The sequence below is a fragment of the Lagopus muta genome, chromosome 2, assembly GCF_023343835.1.
Source record: "Lagopus muta isolate bLagMut1 chromosome 2, bLagMut1 primary, whole genome shotgun sequence".
NCBI lineage: Eukaryota > Metazoa > Chordata > Aves > Galliformes > Phasianidae > Lagopus > Lagopus muta.
In genome coordinates, this window is record NC_064434.1 from 69,236,871 (window position 1) to 69,249,196 (window position 12,326).

At 37.1% G+C, this 12,326-nt stretch overlaps 1 protein-coding gene across 9 annotated transcripts in view; it reads right to left on the reverse strand.

Moving 5' to 3' along the window:
• WDR27 (WD repeat domain 27) overlaps positions 1 to 12,305 on the reverse strand; it is an 88,535-nt gene extending 76,230 nt beyond the window's left edge. For all 9 annotated transcript variants that reach the window (XM_048936840.1, XM_048936842.1, XM_048936841.1 and 6 more), the window contains exons 1-13: positions 12,020 to 12,305; positions 10,680 to 10,821; positions 8,613 to 8,737; positions 8,051 to 8,164; positions 7,514 to 7,565; positions 6,393 to 6,463; positions 5,435 to 5,549; positions 4,644 to 4,776; positions 4,286 to 4,389; positions 3,838 to 3,905; positions 3,036 to 3,169; positions 1,408 to 1,481; positions 190 to 268 (exon numbers count right to left, since the gene is read on the reverse strand). In XM_048936840.1, coding sequence (XP_048792797.1) covers positions 190 to 268; positions 1,408 to 1,481; positions 3,036 to 3,169; positions 3,838 to 3,905; positions 4,286 to 4,389; positions 4,644 to 4,776; positions 5,435 to 5,549; positions 6,393 to 6,463; positions 7,514 to 7,565; positions 8,051 to 8,164; positions 8,613 to 8,737; positions 10,680 to 10,821; positions 12,020 to 12,211 — 1,403 coding nt within the window. In that variant the 5' untranslated portion in view covers positions 12,212 to 12,305. The remainder of the gene's footprint in view (positions 1 to 189; positions 269 to 1,407; positions 1,482 to 3,035; positions 3,170 to 3,837; positions 3,906 to 4,285; positions 4,390 to 4,643; positions 4,777 to 5,434; positions 5,550 to 6,392; positions 6,464 to 7,513; positions 7,566 to 8,050; positions 8,165 to 8,612; positions 8,738 to 10,679; positions 10,822 to 12,019) is intronic.
• Between the last annotated feature and the right edge of the window lie 21 nt (positions 12,306 to 12,326).

Genomic DNA, 12,326 nt, shown 5'->3' on the forward strand with positions numbered 1-12,326 from the left:
ACCACTTGCAATTAATCACTGATCAGAAGCTGTGAAAATTTACAATGTTTTTGAAAGGACTATGTTTGTTAAAATCATATCTATTTTTCATGGGTCATCAATTTCACAGTGGTGAGACTATGCATCTCTATTACATGACAAAATATCAGATCCCAGTAAAACAGATAAAATACAAGTGTATCTACTCACTGTGGTGCAGCTGTATAACCCGATGACTTAATTTTATTATGAAAAACCAGTGGTTGATCTTTCACAGTGCTTTTCACTCCTATAGTAAAATAATTTAATATTCACTGAAGAGCTTCCTAATGTGACGTTACATTTTTACAAGTTTATGGATATACAGTTATGCTAGAACAATGGCAATTTTTAATGTCTCCTTGTAATACAGAACACAATTATGATCAGCTACTTTGAAAGACTGAGAAAAGGAAAGAAATGAACTATCTCTTTGCATAATATCCCTCCTCAAATATCAAGTAGGAACTTCTCTAACCTTCGAACTAACGAAAAATACTGTTCTAAGGAACTTACTTCATCATTTACTCGTGAATGTATTCTGTAGTTGCCTACTTTATGCTTAGGTTTTCTATTTACTAGCTATAAAATGCACACAACTTACATTTGGAATATAGCTAAAGATCTGAAACAAACTGGCTAGTAGGTGCACATAAATGACTGTTCTTTTATGTGGATTGAGGTCTCATTAATAATGGCTGCATTCACCCTCTTGTAATAACATTCCTGAAGGGCAGCTTCCAGCTCAAAACTAAATACGAGCATTTCATATCAGCAGAAATGACCTAATTAAATTTAAAAGGCGGGAGCGGGAGGGTGTGGAAATCTTGTTCATATTCCAAGGGAAAACCTTCAGGTGCACTGTGAGTGATCTCGTGGGCACATTTACCAGTGCTGAGGGTAGGCACATCTTTAGCTTCCATCAGCTATCACTTCTCTATATGTAATCACAAAGGAGAAAACGGTCCTTCCTAAAGAATGCCTGACACCACTTGCTCTGAGATATCATAGGATTTCCTTAGAACAACTAAGATATGTTTAACTAAAAATGAGAAAGAAAGTCAAGTTATATAGAAAATTATATTCCACGCTATGAAAAAATACGAAAAAATGTAAGCATTCTACATACTTTAACTCTTTCAAAATTGACGTTTCTCGGGAGACTATATTTTAAAAAAGAAAAACATCACACTATCATCATTTTCACTACAAATATTTGGGTACAATATGAAATACTACTAGAAAAATAACATTCTGTCTAATAAAATAAAAATAAAATACATATAACTTAAAAAATAAATATATTGCTTAGAATAGGCACCAGACAGTCTTTTACTGTTTTTAAGAATATTACTTTATTAATTCATATCAAGATTGTTTTACACTTACCATGCGTTTTACTCGGACATTTTTTATTTTTATTTAAATTTTTACACAATGGAGATGTTGGCAACAGCGGACACCTAATTATAAAAAAAAAAAAAAAAAAAAAAAAAAAAAAAAAAAAAAATTGATAAATTCAATGGACAAAATCAGATTAGGAAAAGGTGTCAAAACTTATTTTTACTAATTTGTGATAATCTACACATGACATTTTCACTTCACTTCACTATACACATCAGGTTTTTCTGTGACGTGAAATTTCAATGTTTTCACAGAAGTCATTTCAAGGACCATGAAGGACCAGACACTCATTGAGAACTATCACCGTGGATTTGCCAGGGAAGTGATGCTTCACTGACCTTATAAACTTTTGTGATTAAGCGATTATCTTGTAGACAAGAGGAAAGTGGTTCATATGGTTTACCTGGACTTGAATGCTTTTGCCATTGTCTCCCATGAGATCCCCATAGAGAGGCTGATGAAGTATGGGCTGGAGGAGCACACAGCAAGAACAGCCAGGCCCAGAAGTGATTGGTGGCACAAAGTCTAGCAGGAATCAAATAACTAGTGGAATACTTCAGGGATCAGTCCTGAGACCAATCCTGTTCAACATCTGCATTAGTAATCTGGATGGTGGAGCGTGTCCTTATCAAGGCTTCAGAAGACACCACAAAACTGGGAGAATGAATGATACACTAGAGGGTTGTGCAGCCATCCAGAGATCCTGACAGGCTGGAGAAGTGTGCTGGCAAAAGCATCAACAAGTTCAACAGGGAAGAGTGCAGAGTCCTGCATATAGGGAAGAAAAACTCCAGGCCCCAGTACATGCAGGGGACCAGCAAGTCCAGAAAAGGACCTGAGGATGCTGGCAAACCCCATACAGGAAGTGAACCAGCAATGCGCTCTTTCAGCAAAAATGGACAATGGTGTCATGTGGTGCACCAAGAAGTAATGCCACCAGGTCAAAGCAGGTGATCCTTCCCCTCTGCTCTGTTTTAGTGTTCAGGATTACATCCCCCAGTTCAAGACAGACATTGTGCTACTGGAGGGAGAGTTTAGCAAAGAGCCACAAAGACAATGAAGGGACAGTAGTGTCTCTCTTGTGAGGAAAGACTGAGAAAGTTTGGACTGTTCAGCCTAGAGAAGAGGAGACTCAGCAGGGATTTTTCCAGTGTATACCTGAAGGGTCAGTGCAAAAGAGGTTGTGTCCAGTGGTGTCCAGTGACAAGAAAAGAAGTAATGTTCACAAACTGGAACACAGGGAGTCCCAGCTAACTACCAAAAAGCATTTCTTCACTGTTCAGTTGACCAAACACTGATACTGGTTTCTCAGAGAGGCTGCAGAGTCTCCTCTTGGAAGGTGCTCAAAAGCGAACTGGACTTGGGCCCTGCTCTGAGTGTCCCTGCTTTAGAAGGGACCTCCAAGATGACCTCCAGATGTCCCTTCTGGTCCCAACCACTCTATGCAATTTAGTAATTTCTCCCACTCAGTGCAATAAAGCAGGACAGGGAAACAAGTTAATCCAAGTCAGAAAATAACACTGTACAAGAGCATGTGATATACCTAACTGTCAGAAAAACAAATGCATTATCCAACTTTGAAAAAAATAAGAATATTTTAAGTTATTCTATACCTGGCAATGACTGATAGACTCCCTTCATTTCCACTTTTAAGAATACCACTCTGCTGAGATGTCACCAACAAAGCAGGGTTAACTTCCAACACAGCGATGATGTCTTCAAACATTGAAGTGATCAAGCATAAAACCTGCAATAATTACACTATAAAATAGCACAACATGTTCTTCACAATTTAAGCTCTAACACAAAGGTATTTATAACAGAGAATGAAACTGTTTTTTAATAATGAAAATTACTCAGAGATATCCATAGATTTGGTCTCACAGCATTAAGCAGTAAAAAGTACTTAATGGTGTCCTTCAAAATATGCTTATGGTGCTTGTATGTAATATTATATGTATGTATTTCATTTCCTAAAAAAGCTCTTTTGCTGATTTTCCACAGAAATTTTCTCACAACTCAGTTTTTGCAGATTTCTTGGAAAGATTCAGAAGTTCATCCCAGCATCTGTTTGAGGAAAAGGTGTAACAATGTTTTTACCTTTTTTTCCTCTAAGGCAGCACCTCTGCCCCCTCAGTGGTCATTCTTGACATTCAAGGTACACACCAAACACCATAAAAAACAATTCACCTTTTGCTTTCTAGTCACTTCAGATAGTATTCAAATTTTGAGAACTATTAAAACTAGAAAACTCCTTAAAGAATCATCTCCAGCAAAATAACTCTGCAATTCACATTTTGAATAAATAGAAAAGTATACATGTACATGATTTGTATACAAAATGCAGAATTAACATTTATAAAAAATAACTGGAAATGTAAACATTTGTTAAATAAATGCTAAATATATACTCACCTTTCCATTAACTGCTTTCTTCATTAATGAACACAATCTAGCAAATCGAATGCTGAGGCCACTGTAATCTTTACCAAAAAGAACATAGTGGTAAGAGATGTATTTACATTTAAAAGGGAAAAAAATTTACTCATGCTGTTTTGATATAATCATAACCCACGATTTTCAGTATATACCCATCTAGCTTACAGCCACATCATGAAGTATGAGTAGAATAACTTGCCTTGTAATTAGCTTGCTAAATTGAATAAGAATTCATTAGTAACCTCTACAAAAATCTAGTACTGACACATGTTCTGAAACAAGTCATCAGTGACAGAAAAGCACAGTAGAATTAATTGCTAAATTAAAATATTAAAAAACATTTTTTGCTGTATTAACTCTTTTATATCAGCCAACAAAGAAAAGCAATCATGTTAGATTGTAGCCAGACATTTTCTAATGATACCTTTGTAACATAAAAACGCTTCCAGTTCCAAGTTTGCTAAGTTTATTAATAATAAGCCAGTAGAGGTTCCTATCCAAAAATAGCTTCTATTCTGGGCACAGCATCTATTAGGAAAAAAAAAAAAAAAAGAAAACATAGCTGAGTATGATAAAGAAGCTGGTTTTTTTGTTTTTTTTTTTTTACTATATAAGACACAGTAATACTAGCTAACATGATTCCAATATGACAAAAATAATAAGCCATCCCATAGAAGATTTTAAGTGCATTTTTAAAATCTGTAGTTCAAAGGAAAAAGTTTCAATTAAAATTGATGCTATGAAAATAACCTAAGAACCCGGTGATATTTTAAAGGACTTACATATTTTCTTCACTGTGGAAACATACTGAATAGTCACAGTGTTCAATTAGGAGAACAGGCAATGATGCTTCCACTGACCCCTCTGGTTTCATGCTGTTTGTTTTGCAAAGCTCAGAAGCATTTTCCCTTCCACCTAAAAAAAAACAACAATCAACAATATCATCAGTCAACGAAACAATGAAATAAGGCAAACAGAAGGGATTTAAGAGAGAATTAAAATTAATGCAGTAAAATAACATGAAATAAGACCACACTATCTTTCAATTTCAAAAGATGGAGATGTCTTGAGCCAGAGAATCACCTTGCTGAGGTGCAATCATTATTCATTTATAAGTACTCAGTGTTATAAAAATACCACTGTCAGTTAAATAATATATCATGGGTGCTCCGGTATAAACATAAAACAACATAGCATAGCAAAACATATAGCATAAAATAACATAACACAGCGTAAAATAGAAGATTCTTAGAAGCTTCAAAGGTAACTGAGAAATGGTACTCCACTTAGACAAAGCATTATCTTTTTTAGGAATTGATTTTATTCTCACATGTATCATGCAATGATTTACAAGCAGATACATTATCCAAGATGTTATTAGAGACATATACGCATAATTCCTCCCTGTATGCCAATCCCCACCTTCATATCAACTTCATAAAAGATTCCATATGACTGAGATTCAAAACTCTATCACTTACACTAACCTTTCATGGCATAAAAGGCACACACACTCAGTAGTCAATAACAATTGAAATATAGCAAAACCAGCATACTAGAAGCACTATGCTACCTAATTCTTCTTCAGATTTCCAGATTTTATTATAGAATTTCTCTCGCTCTTTCTTTAAGTCAGTATGTGCCACACAACGGTAATTATGATCACTGCTTAAACTGAAGATCCAAAGCTGAAAGAAAACAAAAGAAAAGCAACGGCAATGAAATTATACAAATATGAGCTACAGGTTCAATACTGAACTCTGCTTATGTAAGTAATGAATTTTTATTCATCTTACCTGGGACCAGAAATTAAATTACATCTATCTATATCCCAAACTTTTCAAAGGTAATTTCATTATTAGCAGAAGAAGCCATTATCAGTTTGAACAGCATGTCTAATTCCCATATATTTATGTCTTTTAAAAACAACTCCTCACAGACTATTACCTACAATTAAAAATCCTAGGCTACCTGCGTGCAATTGCTTAATGGGCCACATAAGTTAATCTCATTAATACCTTTGTCTTTTTAGGCATCACCATATTTACATATTAAACTTTCTTCATGACCCATTGAACACTTACACTGAAGGGAGCTTCAATATGCCACAGAAAAAAATCAGATTAATTTATTCCTAGCATTAAATTAAAGAAGAATTCAAGTGCTTGAAGTACATTTATTACATTTTTTCTTAGAATTCCACCACACTAAAATCATGGTCTCTCCCATTTATGTTTATTTGTTTTATTCCTTGGCCAAAAAATGAGAATTCTGCTTTTCATCTTTTTTCTTTTAAAACAGACACTTATAGTATCTCAGTGTACATATACTTACTGATTGCAGTTCTAAAAACTTTAATGGTTTTGAGGAAAAAGTTTGCATTTTGTAATAAAGGTGTTATATTGTTATGTTTGCTAAAATAATTGTTGTAGCATTTTAAAACTAGCATGCAAATTGTGATGCTTCTTGATAGATAAATTAATGATAGTTGACTATTTTGTCACACAGAGATTATTTTTTATGTCTACTACCTGTCCTTCAGCACATCCAGTGATGATCTGTCTCTTTTCTTCATCAATTAGTAGACTTAGCAAAGGAAATGCTGTTCCAAAAAAGTTGCAATCAGTTCCAGAATACACATGAATCAGAAATTTTATTCAAAATTGATAGCTCCTATTTATAAAGAAAGGCAAAAACAAAACAAAACAACAACAACAAAACCCTAAAGCAAAGGGTCTTCACTTTTTTTTGTTGCAGTGGGTTTTCCATTTCTGGATCTGTAGCCTGCCTTCCTAAACTGGTATGGCAGATTTTCAGTAACCTTCTATCCACACTGCAGAGGCCGTGGTTTGCTGCACCCTTTCACCCAGGCTTAAATAGCAATATTTTTCAGAGCCCCATTGTCAGATCAGCTACTGTTATTCTCATGGCCTTGCTACTACAAACCAGTTCAATCAAAGCAACTGCCACAGGCTCTGAGAGGAGTCATTCCTTCTTCCTCTTCTTCCCTACCGTAGGTTTGAGCTCTCCCTTTGCTTTGAGGCATCTACTAATAGATAAGCACAAAGCTTAACAACCATTTCCCACGTAGTTCCTTCCCCCAGTTGAAGTGTGCTCCAACTTGCTCTAATTGCACCATAAGCAAGAACAACCAACACAGAATTGGAGCAAGTTCTGGTGAAAACCATATGGTTACTCTCAGGAAAAGTTCTATTGCAGAGGAGCGTCCTTGCTGCACTGATGCTTGTCCTCTTCTCCTTTTGTTCTCATCTTTCTATAAAACGCAGCTTTTGACTTTAAAGTTGATGTATGCCTTCAACATCAAGCCCTGCTAATAAACCTACATATGGTACCCTTACAGTATTTCTTTTCATTTCCTACACAAAACTTAAAAAAAAAAAAAGCACATAGACAATAGAACTATTTACACATCTCAGTAAATGCCAACAGTTAAATGCATATTCTGTACAAGAACTGTTTATAAAAATACACTGAAACTACCTACCCACTTTAAAGGAAAATATATGACCTAGCATATACTTTACTAGAAATATTTTTACTAGATCAACTAAACACTTAAATACTGATTTTATTTTATTGTTCAGATCGATACATTTTGCTGTGCAAAAGTATATAAAAAAGGAAAAATTACCTGTTAATATCCCTGACTGATACATTAACAGTCCAGTAGAATAGTCCCATACCTGTGGAGAAAAACAAAATAAGATAGGCACCTACTTAGACCTTAGGAAAAAAACAAACTTTTAAAGGCCATCAAGTGGTGAAAACGAGGAAATGCAGCCACTGAAAGCGATGCAATATAGTGAGGTTGTTTTCCACAGGGTTTGTTTATTTGTTTGCCTCTTTATCATGTCGGGCTCTGTTTAATCGATAAGTGCCAGAGTTTATTTGCCAGATAATAAAAATCACCAAAGTTAACACTTCACTGTACTGTTTTGACTATGAAAAACCTTCATTGTCATTAGAAATAAATAAATAAATAAAAAATAATTAATTTTTACAATAACTTTACAAGCAATTCTTAAAAACAATATCTTGGTCTCTATAATATCAAAGATGACTTTTGCTTAGCTTTCAGCAAATATTTTTAGGAAAAAAAAAGACAACATTAATTCAAAAATTCATTAATTCTATTATTTTTTTTAATGCAGCTCAAGAATTTCCTTGCCTTGAAGCTTCTGTCTTCAGACACCGATATAAGCATATTTTTCTCCCACGTGCAAAACTCAGCAGCAGTCACTGGAGCCAGGTGGCCATTCAATTTAACTAGTATAGCTTCATTCTACGAATAGGAAAGTCAAAATAAAAGCAAAGCAGATTTCAAAACAAAGCTGGCAATTAATTCAAGGTCTTAATAACTAAGAATTATTGCTAAAAATAATATCAGACTTAGGTTCAAATTACAAACTCAACAAGATTTTCTTAAGCCAAATATAGCCACGTATATCATTCTGCTGGCAGAAAACACTACATGCTGCATTTGCTTTTTCAAAGTGAGTGATAAAGGAATAATTTTTCAGACTTTTCAGAACATTGAGATATTGTTTAACTTCAACACTTTACTCTGTCATCGTTTTTATGACGTCATTGATAATGCTATTCAGCATTTATTTGTATTTGTTTTCTTCTAAACGAGAATATGAATGCATACATTACCACATCATGATTTTATTGAAAGTGAGGAACTTTAAGAAACAACAGCACTGTGGCTACAAAGAATGGTATCTCACCTTTGCACTTAACATGTAGATTCGATTTCCCGCACATACTGCCACTTGTTGATCATCTGGACTAAATCTTACATGAAGAACCAATCTCAGAAGAGTTCCAATAATAATTCCTTGAGGTGTTAACCCTGCAGCAATTTTATTATTACTGAGATTTAAAATTCTGATGCAGCAAGATTCTCACAAACATTGCACAGCAGCTATCTAACAAGACATTTATACCAGTATCTGTCAGGAAAATATACAGAGTAACCCATCATTTAATAATATATAACAATATGGGTTGGAAGATCATCTAGTCAATTAGACTAGGTTATTGGAAAGCAAAGCACAGAACTATATACCAGTAAGATTTCTCCATCTACCTTCTTGCCTAGACCATATATGGTACTCTTTGCAACACTAATAATAAGCGTGCATATCAAATCTCACTAATGTCAAGGATAGAATTTTTGTAGCAGAACGGCATGTCTAGAGAACCTAGTAGTGCCTTGTTCATTTTGGATTTCCTTGGAGACAGGAAATCCTGATTCAAACCCAGCAGAACAGAGATTTGAAAAATATTTCTGAATATTTTTGATGAATATTTCAGCCACTCAGCCACTAAGCTAGGAGACTTCTCCTGGTTTTAATTCTTCTCTGGGAAAAGGCTGAACGGGGGAGTACACCACTACAAATCATTGCATAGTAGGATGATAAGAATGGCTTTGAGAACAGACATTTTTCATCCCTCTTATCACCACATCATTATGTTCATCTCAGTCGTTTTGTAGATCCACATTTTATGATGCTGCCTTCAACAGTGCACAGATTTTGGACATCTTATCAAGTCTTAGGATTCCATAGGCCGCAAACTAACCAGAACATAGCCACAACAGCTACAGATGTCTTTTTCTAGGTTTTACTCTAGACACTGAGGAGTCTTTCTATAACAGATTAATGCATCAAGGTTTATCAGCACAGAGAGATGAATCACATAAAGAACTCAAGTTCCTGACATTTGATAAAAATAACGTGAAAAAAAATAGTCCAAGACTGTGCAGAGAGCAGTCTGGGCAGAGACAGTCTACACAGCATCTGCTGAAGAGCGTGTGGACAGAGACAGAAAGGTGAAGAAGGAAATCTAGCAGCAGTGAATCTGGCTTTCAAATGTCTTTATATTAATTATACACAGACTGTCTACTGATCTTCTACTAAGTGACTCTAATTAATTTCCATGTTTGTTTCCCCTGAATTTTTAGACCAATTTCATGCCCACTCCCTGAATCATTCCCTGAAACTCTATGTTACACTTGCATGGATTAAAGTGTAACAATAACATTCATTATAAAAGTATTTAAAACATTCTCATTTCTTTACGAGTGTTTTTTTGTGCTTTTTTTTTTTTTTAATAATATGTAGCTTTGCACATTCACCATGGCAGAGTACAAAACAGAATTTCTACACATTAAATGGTAGGCAAATCAACATCATTTTTAACAATGATGGGCCACCTGACTCTTCCACAACATTGACACAAAAAAGTGGGTCATAAAGCCTCTAAATCATAATGCTATAACAATATGTTTAGGACAGTGTCACTGGGGCACTAGTGAGCCATGACTTGCTCTCTTTCATTCTTCCTATACATTTCAGTCCATTTAAACTGCCAACAGCCGCCATTCAGCCCAGCTCAACCTCAGCTGCGGGTCAGCACCATGGCCAGCTCCCTGCCCTGCCAGCGCGGCAGCGCGCCGGTTATTCGGATGCGGTAAGGCGGTCGGGCTGCGCTACGGCTTGGCATCACCGGGGGAGGGCAACCAGGAAATAAAGCTTTTAGTATCTCGTATCTCTATCTCTAGTATCTCTAAATACTTTTAGAATCGTTGAAATCTGAGAGGTTAATGCGTTCTACTCAGAAATTACAGCTTATTATAAAAGTAGTAGTGGAAGAAGGTGTTGGAGGGTCGTTTGTTAAGGTGGTCATTGTTGAGAGACGGGTTCAGCACTGCTAGGCTTATAGGTGGCAGTGAGTGATCGCCTTCTATTGCATATATATCTAATATATATGTTATGTAAATAATACTCTACCGTCTCGCAGTTTCGTTGTGCATTCATCAAGATTCCACACTATCACACGCTCATGGGAAGCTGAGCAGACTAGAAGTGGATTAATTTTACTTCCAAAAGACAGTGCAGAAATTGCATGCTGATGTCCTGACAAACATAATGGCTGACAAAAGTAGGTGGAAAAATAAGTCATTTCAAATTAAAATTACAAACAATGTAAAATTACACGGATAATGTTTGAAAAATTAATAAAATAACTGTTTCAAATTCATTTTCTTTCATTGTTCCAAAATCACTTAATAATTTACAATATAGCTGTACTGGGATGAAGTAAACTTCCCTTGTAGCAGCTTATATGGTGTTGTTCTGGGTTTTGTGTCTAATCTGGCCACACGTAGATAATGCAAAATATTCAACCATTGCTGAACAGTGCCAGCGGTGTCAAGGCTTTCTCATTTTGCCATTCTGATGTGCCAACTTCCAGCAAGTAGGCTGGGGGCAGGCAGAAAGCAGAGAGCTGATACAGCAGGGCAGCTGCCCCCAGCTGGTGAAAGGAGTTTCCCATACCACCTGATATAGAATCATATAATCATAGAATGTTTTGAATTGATATGAACCTTTAAGATCATCTAGTTCCAACCCCCCTGACACAGACAGGGAAACCTCCCACTAGACAAAAAGCCCCATTCAGCCTGGCCTTGAATGCTTCCAGGGAGGGGGCACCCACAACCTCACTGGGCAACTTGTTCCAGTACAGATTTTCTTCCTAACATCTAGTCTAAATCTAGCCTCTTCCAGTTTAAAACCGTTTCCTCTTGTCCCACCGCTACATGCACTTCTAAGAAATCCCTCCCCAGCTTTCCTGTAGGCCTCCTTTGGGTACTTGAAGGCTGCTATAAGTGCTATAAGGTCCTCCGGAGCCTTCTCTTCACTAGGCTCCCAGATCTGTCAGCCTGTCCTCATAACACATCATCTTCAGCAATGAAAGATGTTGAGGAGTTGATCAGAAGGTGACTGGGCACCACTGTGCTTGCGAGAAGCACTTACCTTTGCATCACTTTCTTCCCCTGTCCTTCTCTCATTATGCTGCCTCTATCTCAGCACACAAGCCTTTCTCACTCTTGCCCTATGGATCCTCTCGCTCATTCTGGGAGGCAGTGAGCCAGCGGCTGCATGCAACTCACCAGCCGCCAGACTCAGGCCACCAAAACCCCTTGAGTTATTCTCATCACAGCAACAAAGCTCAAAATAAATGCACCTTCTACACATAGAAATGAAACCTAATGCTTCATCACCATGTTTTTTCTCCATGCCTTCCCTTTTGACGTTTTTCTACAGAGTACAGCGGGAGGCGTTGTTACCTGTGCAGCAGGGCTGCCAGCTGTATTCCAGACGCACAGCTCGTTGCGATTCAGCGGGAAGGCGCAGTGCTGGTGTCCGCACGCCACCTGGACGAGGCACTCCGGCAACCTGGACTTAAACAGACGTTTTTCGCGGACGACCTCAGGGTCTTCGCTCCTTCCCCACGAACAACTGTCGCCCTCGCTTTCCATCCTACAGCGGGGCACCGCCGGCGGCTCGGGGTGCGTCCCGACCTCCTGACTGCGCGGGGGATCGGGACGAAGCCGCCCAGCCGCCGAGCAACGGGCGGGGAGAGAGCTCGTGGGA